At 52.8% G+C, this 18,339-nt stretch overlaps 1 protein-coding gene across 1 annotated transcript in view; it reads left to right on the top strand.

Moving 5' to 3' along the window:
• The window catches only part of LOC144819172 (E3 ubiquitin-protein ligase TRIM39-like), a 223,002-nt gene that overhangs the window by 33,693 nt on the left and 170,970 nt on the right, over positions 1–18,339 (top strand). Inside the window, exon 5 of the mRNA XM_078677145.1 lies at positions 1,228–1,245. Coding sequence (XP_078533271.1) covers positions 1,228–1,245 — 18 coding nt within the window. The remainder of the gene's footprint in view (positions 1–1,227; positions 1,246–18,339) is intronic.

The raw sequence follows: 18,339 nt of genomic DNA, 5'->3' as shown, positions 1-18,339 counted from the left end.
CACAGTCACTATAAGATTCTCTGGGGTAAATGTACGCTCCACGGATACCCTATTCTCTTGTGCTTTTGGTTGGACAGGTAAACGCCAGGGCCCTGATTGGGCGCCTGGCTCTTGATCAGGCCAATGAACAAAGACTTCTGAACAGGCTCCCAGGCGCCACCAGCCGGGGGGTCTCCGAAGCCTTCTCTAGGGCCCCATGGGAGGCGATCCATCCCCCAATCCCTGTGCCTTGTCCAGAAGGCCTTGTTGGGTTGGGGTCCAACCTGCCTTAGATCCCACACCCAGCCCTACAGGACTGCCCGCCGTCTCAGACCCTGCGTGAAGAAAGCTCCCGCGGCCTGACGACCATGGAAGGCGGCAGGTCCTTCTGACGCAGACCTCGACACTCTGGAACAGCCACCCTTTGACCTCCAGGTGACCTCCAGGTGCCTTCTCATCTGTGAGAGACTCAAACCCTTCCCTGTGGCAACAATCTCAGATCGGGGTCTCCTTTTGACTCTAGCCGTGTTCATCCCAGGAAACCTTTGAGCATCGAAGGATGCTAGAGATAAACAAATCATCCTCTACAACCAAACCTAACGTGAATTGTGAAGCGCGCATTCACCCAGGAGGGTATCTTGGTGCTGAATATCAGATGTTTATTGTTACCCGGCTCAATGGTACTCGTTTTCAGAAGGATGAAAGGCTGAGTGTCCCCGCCTGGATTGTGAACCTGTGACCATGAGGTCGAACACAGCCCCTGTGTGGACGCATTAGCCCACTGAGCCACCAGACCTGGCAAGGGGTTCAAGATTTAGGGATCCAGTGGATCCCAGGAAACCTGCAGGACAATCCCAGTGGATCCCTGTAGAGTCGACCGAGGGCGGTCAGCGCCTGGGATGGATCCTCCGCCGTCGGATGCCCACAAAGACCCAAAACACTTTCATCTCTTGTGAACCCCTGAAGAGACCCTTCTTACAACCTTCACCCAGGAAGTGAAGGGTTCCACCGCCCTCCAGGGATGATCACTGCCCCCACTCTGCTGCCTACGCCATACCTGAAGGGTGGAGCAGCGCCTATCAGACGCGTCACCACGCCACCGTAAATGGCCTGATGGCGTCCTTTGCACAATTTATTCCCAGCCCCCCCCTTGCCACACAACAGCCATCCCCAAAAGTATGTTTTTCACATGTTAATTTGTCAAGTGTAAACCTGACTTCTGACCTCTGCTTCCTTCCGTCTCTGCAGGGGCCGAAGCGGATGTGGGTAAGTGATCAAGGGATCCAGGGTTGCATGGGGCGAGAAGACTGGAGCAAGCAGGTTCAAGGCGCCGCGTTAACCAACGTAAGCAGGCATGCAGTCACAGGCACATGAAGAGCAGACATGCAGTCACAGGCATATGAAGAGCAGGCATGCAGTCACAGGCATGTGAAGAGCAGGCATGCAGTCACAGGCATGTGAAGAGCAGACATGCAGTCACAGGCACATGAAGAGCAGACATGCAGTCACAGGCACATGAAGAGCATACATGCAGTCACAGGCACATGAAGAGCAGACATGCAGTCACAGGCTGATGAAGAGCAGACATGCAGTCACAGGCATATGAAGAGCAGGCATGCAGTCACAGGCATGTGAAGAGCAGGCATGCAGTCACAGGCATGTGAAGAGCAGACATGCAGTCACAGGCACATGAAGAGCAGACATGCAGTCACAGGCACATGAAGAGCATACATGCAGTCACAGGCACATGAAGAGCAGACATGCAGTCACAGGGACGTGAAGAGCAGACATGCAGTCACAGGCAGATGAAGAGCAGACATGCAGTCACAGGCATGTGAAGAGTAGGCATGCAGTCACAGGCAGATGAAGAGCAGACATGCAGTCACAGGCATGTGAAGAGCAGACATGCAGTCACAGGCACATGAAGAGCATACATGCAGTCACAGGCTGATGAAGAGCAGACATGCAGTCACAGGCATGTGAAGAGCAGGCATGCAGGCACAGGCATGTGAAAAGCAGACATGCAGTCACAGGGACGTGAAGAGCAGACATGCAGTCACAGGCAGATGAAGAGCAGACATGCAGTCACAGGCATGTGAAGAGCAGACATGCAGTCACAGGCGCATGAAGAGCACACATGCAGACACAGACAGCTGAGGAGCAGGCATGCAGTCACAGGCATGTGAAGAGCACGCATGCAGTCACAGGCACATGAAGAGCAGACATGCAGTCACAGGCATGTGAAGAGCTCGCATGCAGTCACAGGCACATGAAGAGCAGACATGCAGTCACAGGCAGATGAAGAGCAGACATGCAGTCACAGGCAGACGAAGAGCAGACATGCCGTCACAGGCAGATGAAGAGCAGACATGCAGACATAGGCACATGAAGAGCAGACATGCAGACACAGGCACATGAAGAGCAGACATGCAGTCACAGGCAGATGAAGAGCAGACATGCAGTCACAGACAGATGAAGAGCAGACATGCAGTCACAGGCAGATGAAGAGCAGACATGCAGTCACAGGGACGTGAAGAGCAGATATGCAGTCACAGGCAGATGAAGAGCATACATGCAGGCTGATGAAGAGCAGACATGCAGTCACAGGCACATGAAGAGCAGACATGCAGTCACAGGCATGTGAAGAGCAGGCATGCAGTCACAGGCATGTGAAGAGCAGGCATGCAGTCACAGGCATGTGAAGAGCAGACATGCAGTCACAGGGACGTGAAGAGCAGACATGCAGTCACAGGCATGTGAAGAGCAGACATGCAGTGACAGGCATGTGAAGAGCAGTCATGCAGTCACAGGCATGTGAAGAGCAGACATGCAGTGACAGGCACATGAAGAGCAGACATGCAGACACAGGCACATGAAGAGCAGACATGCAGTCACAGACAGATGAGGAGCAGACATGCAGACGCAGGCACGTGAAGAGCAGACATGCAGACACAGGCACATGAAGAGCAGACATGCAGACACAGTCACATGAGGAGCAGACATGCAGACATAGGCACATGAAGAGCAGACATGCAGACACAGGCACATGAAGAGCAGACATGCAGTCACAGGCAGATGAAGAGCAGACATGCAGTCACAGACAGATGAAGAGCAGACATGCAGTCACAGGCAGATGAAGAGCAGACATGCAGTCACAGGCAGATGAAGAGCATACATGCAGTCACAGGCTGATGAAGAGCAGACATGCAGTCACAGGCACATGAAGAGCAGACATGCAGTCACAGGCATGTGAAGAGCAGGCATGCAGTCACAGGCATGTGAAGAGCAGACATGCAGTCACAGGGACGTGAAGAGCAGACATGCAGTCACAGGCATGTGAAGAGCAGACATGCAGTGACAGGCATGTGAAGAGCAGGCATGCAGTCACAGGCATGTGAAGAGCAGACATGCAGTCACAGGCACATGAAGAGCAGACATGCAGACACAGGCACATGAAGAGCAGACATGCAGACACAGGCAGATGAAGAGCAGACATGGAGTCACAGGATGCAGTCACAGGCAGATGAGGAGCAGACATGCAGTCACAGGCAGATGAAGAGCAGACATGCAGTCACGTGCAGATGAAGAGCAGACATACAGTCACAGGAACGTGAATAGCAGACATGCTGTCACAGGCAGATGAAGAGCATACATGCAGTCACAGGCAGATGAAGAGCAGACATGCAGTCACAGGCATGTAAAGAGCAGGCATGCAGTCACAGGCTGATGAAGAGCAGACATGCAGTCACAGGCATGTGAAGAGCAGACATGCAGTCACAGGCATGTGAAGAGCAGACATGCAGTGACAGGCATGTGAAGAGCTGGCATGCAGTCACAGGCAGATGAAGAGCAGACATGGAGTCACAGGATGCAGTCACAGGCAGATGAGGAGCAGACATGCAGTCACAGGCAGATGAAGAGCAGACATGCAGTCACATGCAGATGAAGAGCAGACATACAGTCACAGGAACGTGAATAGCAGACATGCTGTCACAGGCAGATGAAGAGCATACATGCAGTCACAGGCAGATGAAGAGCAGACATGCAGTCACAGGCATGTAAAGAGCAGGCATGCAGTCACAGGCTGATGAAGAGCAGACATGCAGTCACAGGCATGTGAAGAGCAGACATGCAGTCACAGGCATGTGAAGAGCAGACATGCAGTGACAGGCATGTGAAGAGCTGGCATGCAGTCACAGGCATGTGAAGAGCAGACATGCAGTCACAGGCACATGAAGAGCAGACATGCCGACAAAGGCACATGAAGAGCAGGCATGCAGACACAGGCACATGAAGAGCAGACATGCAGTCACAGGCACATGAAGAGCATACATGCAGTCACAGGCTGATGAAGAGCAGACATGCAGACACAGGCATGTAAAGAGCAGGCATGCAGTCACAGGCAGATGAAGAGCAGACATGCAGTCACAGCCACATGAAGAGCAGACATGCAGACACAGGCACATGAAGAGCAGACATGCAGACACAGCCACATGAAGAGCAGACATGCAGACACAGGCACATGAAGAGCAGACATGCAGTCACAGGCAGATGAAAAGCAGACATGCAGACACGGGCAGATGAAGAGCAGACATGCAGTCACAGGCAGATGAAGAGCAGACATGCAGTCACAGACAGATGAGGAGCAGACATGCAGACACAGGCATATGAAGAGCAGACATGCAGACACAGGCACATGAAGAGCAGACATGCAGTCACAGGCAGATGAAGAGCAGACATGCAGTCACATGATGCAGTCACAGGCAGATGAAGAGCAGACATGCAGTCACGGGCAGATGAAGAGCAGACATGCAGTCACAGGCTGATGAAGAGCAGACATGCAGTCACAGGCAGATGAAGAGCAGACATGCAGTCACAGGGACGTGAAGAGCAGACATGCAGTCACAGGCAGATGAAGAGCAGACATGCAGTCACAGGCTGATGAAGAGCAGACATGCAGTCACAGGCACATGAAGAGCAGACATGCAGTCACAGGCAGATGAGGAGCAGACATGCAGTCACAGACAGATGAAGAGCAGACATGCAGTCACAGGCTGATGAAGAGCAGACATGCAGACTCAGGCAGATGAAGAGCAGACATGCAGTCACAGGCAGATGAAAAGCAGACATGCAGACACGGGCAGATGAAGAGCAGACATGCAGTCACAGGCAGATGAAGAGCAGGCATGCAGACACAGGCACATGAAGAGCAGACATGCAGTCACAGGCACATGAAGAGCAGACATGCAGTCACAGGCATGTGAAGAGCAGGCATGCAGTCACAGGCATGTGAAGAGCAGACATGCAGTCACAGGGACGCGAAGAGCAGACATGCAGTCACAGGGACGTGAAGAGCAGACATGCAGTCACAGGCAGATGAAGAGCAGACATGCAGTCACAGGCATGTGAAGAGCAGACATGCAGTCACAAGCCGATGAAGAGCAGACATGCAGTCACAGGCATGTGAAGAGCAGACATGCAGTCACAGGCATGTGAATAGCAGACATGCAGTGACAGGCATGTGAAGAGCAGGCATGCAGTCACGGGCATGTGAAGAGCAGACATGCAGTCACAGGCACATGAAGAGCAGACATGCAGACACAGGCACATGAAGAGCAGACAAGCAGTCACAGGCACATGAAGAGCAGACATGCAGTCACAGGCCGATGAAGAGCAGACATGCAGTCACAGGCAGATGAAGAGCAGACATACAGTCACAGGGACGTGAAGAGCAGACATGCAGTCACAGGCAGATGAAGAGCAGACATGCAGTCACAGGCATGTGAAGAGCAGACATGCAGTCACAGGCATGTGAAGAGCAGACATGCAGACACAGGCACATGAAGAGCAGACATGCAGACACAGGCACATGAAGAGCAGACATGCAGTCACAGGCAGATGAAGAGCAGACATGCAGTCACATGATGCAGTCACAGGCAGATGAAGAGCAGACATGCAGTCACAGGCAGATGAAGAGCAGACATGCAGTCACAGGCAGATGAAGAGCAGACATGCAGTCACAGGGACGTGAAGAGCAGACATGCAGTCACAGGCAGATGAAGAGCATTCATGCAGTCACAGGCTGATGAAGAGCAGACATGCAGTCACAGGCAGATGAAGAGCAGACATGCAGTCACAGGCATGTGAAGAGCAGGCATGCAGTCATAGGCATGTGAAGAGCAGACATGCAGTCACAGGGACGTGAAGAGCAGACATGCAGTCACAGGGACGTGAAGAGCAGACATGCAGTCACAGGCAGATGAAGAGCAGGCATGCAGTCACAGGCATGTGAAGAGCAGGCATGCAGTCACAAGCAGATGAAGAGCAGACATGCAGTCACAGGCATGGAAGAGCAGACATGCAGTCACAGGCATGTGAATAGCAGACATGCAGTGACAGGCATGTGAAGAGCAGGCATGCAGTCACAGGCATGTGAAGAGCAGACATGCAGTCACAGGCACATGAAGAGCAACCATGCAGACACAGGCACATGAAGAGCAGACAAGCAGTCACATGAAGAGCAGACAAGCAGCCACAGGCACATGAAGAGCAGACATGCAGTCACAGGCAGATGAAGAGCAGACATGCAGTCACAGGCACATGAAGAGCAGACATGCAGTCACAGGCACATGAAGAGCAGACATGCAGACACAGGCACATGAAGAGCAGACATGAAGTCACAGGCACATGAAGAGCATACATGCAGTCACAGGCACATGAAGAGCAGTCATGCAGTCACAGGCAGATGAAGAGCAGACATGCAGTCACAGGCTGATGAAGAACAGACATGCAGTCACAGGCAGATGAAGAGCAGACATGCAGTCACAGGCACATGAAGAGCAGACATGCAGTCAAAGGCACATGAAGAGCAGACATGCAGTCACAGGCAGATGAAGAGCAGGCATGCAGTCACAGGCAGATGAAGAGCAGACATGCAGTCACAGGCTGATGTAGAGCAGACATGCAGACACAGGCACATGAAGAGCAGACATGCAGTCACAGGGACGTGAAGAGCAGACATGCAGTCACAGGCAGATGAAGAGCAGACATGCAGTCACAGGCTGATGAAGAACAGACATGCAGTCACAGGCAGATGAAGAGCAGACATGCAGTCACAGGCAGATGAAGAGCAGACATGCAGTCACAGGCAGATGAAGAGCAGACATGCAGTCACAGGCAGATGAAGAGCAGGCATGCAGTCACAGGCAGATGAAGAGCAGGCATGCAGTCACAGGCACATGAAGAGCAGACATGCAGTCACAGGCACATGACGAGTAGACATGCAGACACAGGCACATGAAGTGCAGGCAGGAGGGAGCTTGATTCCCAAAGCACATCTATTCAACCGCTTACATCTGAAACCGGACAGGTTATGGACGTGTGCGTTCATTCCGTGAACACATGGGCTCCTTGAAGTCCTGATCGTATCTTGAGGAGGCACATTTTACGATCACTGGATGACTAAGAAACCAGAGCAAACCGGATGGGCCAGCCTGGCTAGATGTGAATGCTGTAAAAGGTCTAAATCCTGTGCCAACGCCTTTGTGTGGAGCAATGTGATCTGATACTGTGAAAACCTCTGGTACTGCCCTCTGCTCCTGTGGCACTGCCCTCTGCTCCTGTGGCACTGCCCTCTGCTCCTGTGGCACTGCCCTCTGCTCCTGTGGCACTGCCCTCTGCTCCTGTGGCACTGCGCTCTGCTCCTGTGGCACTGCCCTCTGCTCCTGTGGCACTGGCCTCTGCTCCTGTGGCACTGCCCTCTGCTCCTGTGGCACTGCCCTTTGCTCCTGTGGTTATGTTATGTTATGTTAACTCCATTTTTAAGCGCACAGCTGCCCCAGCTAAGAGGCGTCCCGGCGCTGCGCCTGGAAAGAAACACAACACACACCGAGCAAAAGGAAAAATCCAGAATAAGAAGAATTAACAGCTATTTTGGAAGATATAAGTTTTTACGGCTTTCCTGAATGTCAAAAGGTCATCAAGGGCACGCAAATGGGCAGGGAGAGAGTTCCAGAGTTTAGGGGCAAGCACTCTAAAAGATCGACCGCCAGATCTACTCCTTAGAAAACGAGGGACTACAGCTAAATTTTGTCCACAGGATCTCAGCAGACGGGGGGGGTATAAGGAAGAATGAGATGTTCCAATATCTGGGGAGAGGCAAGTTTTAATATCTTAAAAACAAGACATAGAGTCTTGAATTCTATCCTCTGAGGCACAGGCAGCCAGTGAAGCTTGGTAATAGTGCTTCTAGCAGAGCAGAATCTAGGGAGACCGACTAAAGCCCTAGCTGCCGCGTTCTGAACGCACTGCAATCTCATAATTTCAGCCTGATTGGCCCCAAGTAGCAACGAGCTCGCATAGTCGAGCCTAGACAATATGACTGCCTGAATAATCAATTGGCGAGTCGGGGCATCAAAAAATTTCAGCACCGGTCTGAGCCCCCGTAGATAACCAAAGCAGGTCGCAGCTATTTTCTTGGTATGACAAGAGAAACTGAGCATAGAATCTAGCCAAATGCCTAGATTTTTCACCTCATCAACCGGGATCGGAGTGGGGCCAAGATCAGCTGGCCACCACTCATCGCCCCAGAGGCTGCTCTGTTTGCCCACAATCAATAGTTAGCCATCATCCATCCAGCCACCGCACTGAGACCCTCACAAAACTTAGCCGCCACAGTATCGGAGTCCCCACTAAGTGCAACCGCAAGCTGCGTGTCGTCAGTGTAAGACACCATTGTAAGGTCCCAACGCTTGGCGACAGCAGCCAGCAGCTGCACGTAAAGATTGAAGAGCGTGGGGCTCAATGCTGATCCCTGCGGAACTCCCTGTTCGATACCATGGGGTTTAAACTCAAAAGGAGGCGTGGAGACCCGGAAGGTACGATCAGAGAGAAACGATCGAAACCATTCCAGCGCCACGCCCTTGATGCCCGCTTCTCCCAGACGCTGCAGAAGAATTGCATGGGAGACAGTGTCAAAGGCGGCACTGAGATCTAATAGTACCAGTGCCGCCGTTTGACCCGCATCCAATGCCCTCTGCTCCTGTGGTGCTGCCCTCTGCTCCTGTGGCACTGCCCTCTGCTCCTGTGACACTGCCCTCTGCTCCTGTGTTACTGCCCTCTGCTCCTGTGGTACTGCCCTCTGCTCCTGTGGTGCTGCCCTCTGCTCCTGTGTTACTGCCCTCTGCTCCTGTGGTGCTGCCCTCTGCTCCTGTGGTGCTGCCCTCTGCTCCTTTGGCACTGCCCTCTGCTCCTGTGTTACTGCCCCCTGCTCATGTGGCACTTCCCTCTGCTCCTGTGTTACTGCCGTCTGATCCTGTGGAACTGCCTTCTGCTCCTGTGTTACTGCCCTCTGCTCCTTTGGCACTGCCTTTTGCTCCTGTGGCACTGCCCTCTGCTCCTGTGTTACTGCTCTCTGTTCCTTTGTTACTGTCCTCTGCTCCTTTGGCACTGCCCTTTGCTCCTGTGGCACTGCCCTGTGCTCCTGTGTTACTGCCCTCTGCTCCTGTGGAACTGCCTTCTGCTCCTGTATTACTGCCCTTTGCTCCTGTGGCACTGCTCTCTGCTCCTGTGTTAGTCCCCTCCGATCCTGTGGCACTGCCCTCTGCTCCTGTGATGCTGACCTCTGCTACTTTGGCACTGCCCTCTGCTCCTGTCAAGGGCCCTTTGCTCCTGTGGCACTGCTCTGCTCCAGTGGTACTTCCTTCTGCTCCTGTGGTACTGCCCTCTGCTCCTGCGGCAGTGCCCTCTGCTCCTGTCACCCTGTCCTTTGCTCCTGTGGCACTGCCCTCTGCTCCTATGTTACTGTCCTCTGCTCTTGTGTTACTGCCCTCTGCTCCTGTGGAACTGCCTTCTGCTCCTGTGGTATTTCCATCTGCTCCTGTGGCACTGCCTTCTGCTCCTGTGGTACTGCCCTCTGCTCCCATGACACTGCCCTCTGCTCCTTTGGCACTGCTCTCTGCTCCTGTGGCAGTGCCCTCTGCTCCTGTCACACTGCCCTCTGCTCCCGTGGCACTGCCCTCTGCTCCAGTGGAACTGCCTTCTGCTCCTGTGTTACTGCCCTCTGCTCCTGTGGCACTGCCCTCTGCTCCTGTGGCACTGCCCTTTGCTCCTGTGGTGCTGCCCTCTTCTCTTTTGGCACTGCCCTCTGCTCCTGTGGCACTGCCCTCTGCTCCTGTGGTACTGCCCTCTGCTCCTGTGGTACTTCCCTCTGCTCCTATGGCACTGCCTTCTGCTCCTGGGGTACTGCCCTCTGCTCCCGTTGCACTGCCCTCTGCTCCTTTGGCACCGCCCTCTGCTCCTTTGGCACTGCCCTCTGCTCCTGTGGCAGTGCCCTCTGCTCCTGTGTTACTGCCCTCTGCTCCTGTATTACTGCCCTTCGCTCCTGTGGAACTTCCCTTTGCTCCTGTGGTTCTGCCCTCTGCTCCCGTGGCACTGCCCTCTGCTCATTTGGTACTGCCCTCTGCTCCAGTGGCAGTGCCCTCTGCTCCTGTCACACTGCCCTCTGCTCCTGTGGCACTGCCTTCTGCTCCTGTGGTACTGCCCTCTGCTCATGTGGTACTGCCCTCAGCTCCTGTGTTACTGCCCTCTGCTCCTGTGTGTTGGACCTGGCCTCGTGGCGTGGTTCCCTCCATTCCTCAGCACCCCGTTAGCCTAGCTTCGCACCCAGTAACCCCTGGTCGTCCCGTCCCCTGTCCGCCCCGCTCCCTACACGACCCTACCACCCGACCATCCCCGCATTCCGCCATCCCTCTTCCCGGTACCGGGTGCCCAGAACCTGCATCAACCCACAGGGCCCCCCGGCCGCCATTACCCTTCCCGAGGTCCCTGACTCTCTAGGCCTTGCCTGACCCCGGCATGCCCGGCTGGGGGATAGAGGGCTTCCTGAGTGAGTTAAGACAAGGAGTTTCGATTGCACCTCTGGCCTCCCCTGGGAGACTGGTTTCTCTCACACCTCTGGCCTTCCCCTGTGGGTTGGTTTCGATCACACCTTTAGCCTCCCCGAGAGCTGGCTCCAGCCCCTGCTGGGCGTCTGGGAATTCCCGGACACATCTTCTAAAGGATCAAAGAGCCAACAGACGGAACACTCCAACGACCAGCCCCGAGGCAGGAGATCCCCGCCTGCGAGGGTCCGGACATCAAAGGGCCACTGCGCTATATCAAGGCCCGTCCAAGAACTAGCGGGCAGTTGTATCCTGGACAAGAGAGCCCTGCTGATCTGATCACGGCTCAACCCTTGGGGAGAAGACTGAAACTTCTAACTAATCGAGCCCTGCAGACGCTGTCGAGGCTCATCCTCGTGAAGTAGGAACTGGAACCTCGGAGCCCTGCTGACCTCATCGCAGCTCATCCTTGAACTCTAAGGACATTCGTTGAACACGGCTCGCGGCTCCTCAAGAACTGACAGACTCTCTGTTCACTCCGGATCGAGCCCTGCTGACCTCGTCGCGGCTCGAGGAGTACTCTGGTCTGGCGGGACCATCGACGCTACCAACAAGACCTGGTTCGAGAAGAAGTGAGTGGAGCAGCCTGAACTATCGCCATCTTCTGTATCCCCCGGCTCAAGGATTGAGAGCTGTGTGCAGGGTACGCTTCGCACTGGCCTAATATTGAGACTGTCCCGCTTCCCTCCTCCTTACCACTGAGACTTTACTATCCCTCGATCACTTGTAAATACGTGTTCATTTTGCCTAAATCTCTACTGTGTGATAAAGAACTTGCTTACTGAAATCCACGGTGTGGTGTCCGTTCATAAGTGTGGTGTGAGCTCAGTGTGTACGATCCTAGACTCGAAGTCCTCCCCGGCGAGGACCTCACGTTAAGACTCGGCAATATTCTTGGGAGAGGTGGGTCACGGAGTGGTCGGGAGAGCATATCTTGGCCCCCCTGGGATCGCCCCTTCTAACACTGTGGTACTGTCCTCTGCTTCTGCGGCACTGCCTTTGGCTCCTGTGTTACTGCCCACAGCTCCTGTGGAACTGCCTTCTGCTCCTGTGGCACTGCCCTCTGCTCCTGCGGCACTGCCTTTGGCTCCTGTGGTACTGTCCTCTGCTCCTGTGGAACTGCCTTCTGCTCCTGTGGCACTGCCCACTGCTCCTGCCCTCTGCTGCTCTGGCACTGCCCTCTGCTCCTGTGTTACTGGCCTCTGGTCCTGTGGCACTGTCCACTGCTCCTGTGTTACTGCCCTCTGCTCCTGTGGCACTGCCCTCTGCTCCTGTGTTACTGCCCTCTGCTCCTGTGGCACTGCCCTCTGCTCCTGTGGTGATGCCCTCTGCTCCTTTGGCACTGCCCTCTGCTCCTGTGGCACTGCCCTCCCCTCCTGTCACACTGCCCTTTGCTCCTGTGGCACAGCCCTCTGCTCCTGGGGCACTGCCCTCTGCTCCTGTGTTACTGCCCTCTGCTCCTGTGGCACTGTCCTCTGCTCCTGTGTTACTGCCCTCTGCTCCTGTGGCACTGCCTTCTGCTCCTGTGGTACTGCCCTCTGCTCCTGTGGTACTGCCCTCTGCTCCTGTGGCACTGCCTGCTGGTCCTGTGGTACTGCCCTCTGATCCTGTGGCATTGCCCTCTGATCCTGTGGCACTGCCCTCTGCTCCTGTGGCACTGCCCTCTGCTCCTGGGGCACTGCCCTCTGCTCCTGTGTTACTGCCCTCTGCTCCTATGGCACTGCCCTCTGCTCCTGTGTTACTGCCCTCTGCTCCTGTGGCACTGCCCTCTGCTCCTGGGGCACTGCCCTCTGGTCCTGTGTTACTGCCCTCTGCTCCTGGGGCACTGCCCTCTGCTCCTGTGTTACTGTCCTCTGCTCCTGTGGCACTGCCCTCTGCTCCTGTGTTACTGCCCTTTGCTCCTGTGCCACTCTTGAGAAAACTCCCAGGAGGGCTCTTGCCACAACAGGTGCTGTTGTGGTCCTAAGGGGAATAGCTTCTGGATACCTGGTGGCATGATCCACTACCACCAGGATAAATCTGCGCCCAGATGCTGTTGGGGGGTCCATTGGTCCAACAATGTCAATCCCCACTCTTTCAAAGGGCACCCCCACCACAGGCAGTGGTATGAGGGGGGCCTTTGTTGTGCCACCTGCTTTGCCACTGGTTTGGCAGGTGACACAGGAGCGACAAAACTCCTTGGTGTCTTCTGATATATGAGGCCAGTGAAAGTGAGGGACAAGCCTGTCCCAAGTCTTGTTCTGGCCTAAGTGTCCTGCAAGGGGAATATCATGGGCTAATGTAGGAAGGAAGCCCCTGAATGCCAAAGGTATGACCAACCTCCTGGTAGCAGCGGGCTTGGGGTCTCTAGCCTCTGAATACAAGAGCCCTTCATCCCAATACACTCTATGGGCACCTGTAGCATTCCCAGCAGCCTCAGCAGCAGCTTTCTGTCTGAGGGGTTCAAGGGAAGGGCAATCCAACTGCGCCTGCCTCAAGTCTGCCCTTGAGGGTCCCCCTGAGCCCAGAAACTCAACCTGATCAGGCTCAAGCTCTTCTAGGACAGTTCCTCCTTGGGTCTCACAGTCAGCTTCCTTGGAAGGCTGGTCCTCACTCTGAGGCAAGGGGGAAGGCGCTGCCTTAACCCTACTGCTCTTTCTCTTGGATGGCAACTGGTCCATCATTTCAGGCTCCAGGGCCTGTTCAGTTTGGCACTTTTTGGCCTGTGACCTGGTCACAGCAAGGACATGAGCTGAGATACCTAACATCTCTGCATGAGTCCTATACTCCACTTCTGACCAGACTGAGTTCTCAAGATCATTGCCCAAAAGACATTCAACTGGGAGGTCTGCACTTACCACAACTCTTTTGAGGCCAGTTGCCCCTCCCCAGGAGAAGTTAAAAACTGCCACACTATGTGTAGTAGTGACGTTGCCAGCATTGGTCACCAGGTAATTATCACCCAGTACAATCTGTCCAGGGTTCACAAAGTTAGGCGTCCCCATGGTGACACTGGCACATGTGTCCCTGTAGGCCTGAGCCACTTTGTCATTGATTAAAGGCGTCTGCCTGTACTTGCCCAGGGTACTGGGACTCACAGTAGAGGACATAGCCCTGTCCACATTACAGACAAGAACAGCCTGGGTTGGTATCCTGACTAGGCCAGAATCCACCCTATAGCCTTGGGTTGGGAACTACCACTGCTGACTGTACTAGGGGGTGCAGGTGCCTTAGGGGCTGCAGTGGTAGGGGCTTATTTATTTTATTTATATTATTTATAGAGCGCTTCTGTAACCCTACGGGCATCCTGGCGCTGAGTTTACATAGCTAATTAACACTGTGCATCGTGGGCATGAGGGAGTATCATGAGTGGGGTTAGCTTTTTGGGAAGAGCCACGTTTTCACTTTTTTCCGAAAGGCCATCAGATCACCCGTTTTCCTGATTTCAGTAGGTAGTCTGTTCCACAGGTGAGCTGCTGCTATGCTGAAGGCCCTGCCTCCGCAAGTGGCTTTCCTAATCCTGGGTATTGTGATAAGATTGGATGAGGAAGAGCGGAGGGACCGAGTGGGTTCGTACCACTTGAATTTATTTTGAAGTGGTCGGGGGCCCAGCCCATGCACTGCCTTAAACACCGTGCATAGGGATTTAAAGAGAATCCTCTGATGTATAGGTAACCAGTGTAAGTCGGCCAGAGCGCGGGTGGTAGAGGATCTTCGCTCTCGGGAGAGTGCCAATTTTGCTGCGGCCGCCTGGATGCTCTGAAGTCTGGAGATCAGATAGGCAGGGGATTCCAGTAGCAGAGCGTTGCAGTAATCCAGGCGGCTTAGAATAGTGCTCCTGACTATGGAAGCTCTGACCTGTGATGGTAAAAGAGGTAGTAGCTTTCGAAGTCCTCGCATTAAGGCGAAGCAGCTACTCACCTGCTTATTAACATTGGTCTCTAGGCTCAGGCTGTCATTGAAGCTGACTCCAAGGTTCCTCACTGATTTAACTGGGGTCAGTGACTCTCCTGGCTCCAGAGGGCAGTAGTCCATGGGTAGACTTCTAGTGATTTTACCAACTTTGCAGTGTAGTATTTCGGTTTTGTCACTATTGAATTGTAGTGAATTCTGGTTTAGCCAGGATGACATTTCCAACATGCAGGTGTGAAAGGTTTCAAGAGTTTGCATGTGTCCCATCAAGAGAGATTATCAGTTGCGTGTCGTCCGCATAGTTGATCACGCTGATGCCATGAGTCTTGATGATGCCCAACAGGGGTTGCATATATATACTAAAAAGTATCGGGCTAATTGCCGACCCCTGTGGGACCCCGTGTGGGACTGTAACAAACTCAGACTGGTACGGGGGGATTGTTACTGCCTGCCATCTGTCCGTCAAGTATGATTGAAACCAGTCGAGCGCTGCTCCCCCAACTCCAATGCTTTTTAGTCTTGCCAGAAGAATGTCGTGACTCACCGTATCGAACGCGGCGGACAGGTCTAGCAAGATTCACATTGCTGATTCTCCCCTGTCCGCCCTCAATCGTAGGTCGTCCAAGACCGTCAGCAGAGCTGGTTCGGTTCCATGGGCTGGTCTGAAACCGAATTGCTCTTCTTGAAGGATGTTGTTAGTTTCCAGGAAGAGAGCTAATGACCTGCTGACAAGCCTCTCCATGATCTTAACTGGGTATGGCAGGAGGGTATACAACGGTAACCACGCATTTTTTACAACGCGGTACCGTTACCACGCTACTTTTACCACGCAAGTCGATACAACGACTTGCGCTGGGGGGCGCTCCAGGATAGTAAATAGATTAATTTACTATCCAACTCCTTTCCCTAGAGTCCACGGGGACTGGAGTTGGACTAGTAAATTAAAAAATGTACTATCCAGCGCCCCTCCACGCAAGTCGTTGTAACGACTTGCGTGGTAAAAGTAGCGTTGTAACGGTACGCGTTGTAAAAGTACGCGTGGTACCGTCATATATCCGGCAGGAGCGATATGGGTCGGTAGTTTTTGTAGCAGTTTGGATCTAGGTTTGGTTTCTTCAATAGGGGGGTAACAACCGCCAGTTTCCAATCCTTTGGCACCGTGCCTGTAGTCAAGGATTGGTTGCACAGCTGCCGCAGGACTGGGAAGAGTTCATCCCTGAATTCCTTTACTATTTTGTGAGGTAAAGGGTCCAGGGGGGATCCTGATGTAATATTAAGGGCTGTTTTTGTGAATTCTTGTTCTGTCGGGGTCTCAAACTTTTCCAAGATGGGCTTTGAGGTGGAGCATCTAATATTGCCTTCATACTTCTCCCTATTCTCAGTGTTACTGTTATCCTTCACTGGAGGAGTGTGGGGGTCCTTCATACCCTCGATGATTTTGGTGATTTTGTGCAGAAAGAAGGAGGCCAAACCATCGCAAAGTTCCTGTGAGGGCTTGATTTGACTCTTTGCACACTCAGGATGAGACAGTTCTTTGATTATCCTAAAAGTGTCACGAGATTTGTTTGAGCTGTTTAGTATTAGGTCTGCGAAGTAGTTCGCTTTAGCTAAGATCTCTTTTTTATACTTTGCTATTGTCTGTCTCCAGATCAATTTCTCCTGCTCTAGGTAGTTTTTCCTCCAATACCTCTCTGCTTTTTTGCAGGCGATTTTCAGTTCTTTCAGTTTGACCGTATACCAGGGCGCTGAGGGTTTTCCTCTTTTTCTAATTGCTTTTAATGGTACGGTGTCGTCGAGCTTAGTAGTTACCTCTTTACATAGTAAATGATAATTTGTGGTTATATCGTTCTCTGAATTGAACGAATTTCCTGCTTGACTGAAGTCGATCATCCCTTCTTCTTTCCTTTTTAGCAGACCCTTCCAGTCACGGCTGATGAAGGTCCTAGTCTGCGTGTTTTTTGGTCCAGTATTGACCGAGGTATGAATGTTAAACAGTAGGAGATGGTGGTCTGACCAGTCTACTGGTAATGTTGTTCCCATGGAGATTAGGTCTTCTGCAGCAAATATTAGGTCTAATACATTACCTTGTCTGTGTGTGGGGGTAGTTGACCATTGTTTCAAGCCCAGATTGTCACACGATTGCGTGATATTATGAAAGGCTGTATGTAATTGGTCGTTATCCCATAGGTTGAAATCTCCCAGTACCAGTAGTCTGCTATGTGAAGTTGACATATTGTTGATAACGGTAATCAGTTCCTGTTGTTGTGTTACGTTAATATGTCCCGGTGTTCTATAGCAGATTAAGCTCGTAAGGCAATGGCCTGAGTCATGTTTCATTGAAATCCCAAGAACTTCTGCACATGAGATAGTGTCGATGTCCAATGTAGTAACATTTAACTCCTCCCTAAAGATTATACCTATTCCTCCCCCTTTTCCCTTGGTCCTGGGTTTATGAACAATCTTATATCCTTCTGGACATGCCGGCTCTAGCTCTGATTCCATTCCCACTGTTGTCCATGTCTCAGTTAAGAATAGAATGTCCAGGTTGTGGGATTCGATCAGTAGCTGTATACCGGTGGCATGTTTCGGGAGGGATCGGACGTTTAGTAGTCCACTAACTAGTTCTCCCTTGGTGGTATGCTCACACCCAGCGTGCTTTAGCGGGGTACGCCTGATGTCTGAGTACTGACAGAATTTAGATAGTAATTCAAGTGGAAGGGGATTAATATGTGGTAGGCGCCCTAAGCAGTTAGGGCAGTGGTTCTTATCCTCAGATATTAAGTTTGGAGGTAGTCGTGGACAGGTGGCTCTACCGGCCAGTGGGTCCAACAGCATGAGTGCTTCCCTGCTGTATGTGTAGGCCTCAAGGTCCGGGGATGGTCGACCAGGGGGGGTTGCCCTGTGCCCGGTCTCGGCGCGGACGAGCGCAGACGAGCTTGCCTTAAGCGCGCCTTCGGCGCGCAATCGTCGCGCCCGCTGCGCTCGTCCGCTGCGCTTCCGGCACATACTCATCCTTTATAGTAGTAGGGTCTGTGGAAAAGGGGCGTGTCTGGTGTCAGTGGATGTGGCTTTTGGTTCCAGCCAATGGCGTGCAATCTTGTCAAACCACCCGCCCGCGTCAGCGTTTTGCTCGCTGTGCGGGGAGATAGCGCTTCAAGTCCCTTTTTAAAAACCAATTACAAAGTGCAATCATACAATTTTAAAATGCTCTCAGTTGTCCCTGCTCCCGGCTGTGCCTCAGGAGAAATAGCTAAGGAAAAACCTTTCCTGGTGCCCTCACTAAACCAATGAGAGGCAGATTTACAATAATTACACCAAGGTTTCTTTGGACCTTCTTTCTTCTTCTTCTTAGAAGTTTGGGACCCCCCCTTCATTAGAATTTTGGGGGCCTGATGAAGATTTCAGGTCTTTTGGTTTCTGATCCCCACCTTTCGGGTCTGCCTTTTTCTGATCTCCACCTTGGTTCTGGGGCTTCTGCTTAACCCTGGTTCTGACCCATTTGCCTGCTTTCTTTCCCAATTCTTGGGGA

This window comes from Lissotriton helveticus, chromosome 2_1 (assembly GCF_964261635.1).
Source record: "Lissotriton helveticus chromosome 2_1, aLisHel1.1, whole genome shotgun sequence".
Lineage (NCBI taxonomy): Eukaryota > Metazoa > Chordata > Amphibia > Caudata > Salamandridae > Lissotriton > Lissotriton helveticus.
The sequence above is the reverse complement of the archived record's forward strand: the minus strand, read 5'-3'. Positions and strand labels throughout refer to the sequence as shown.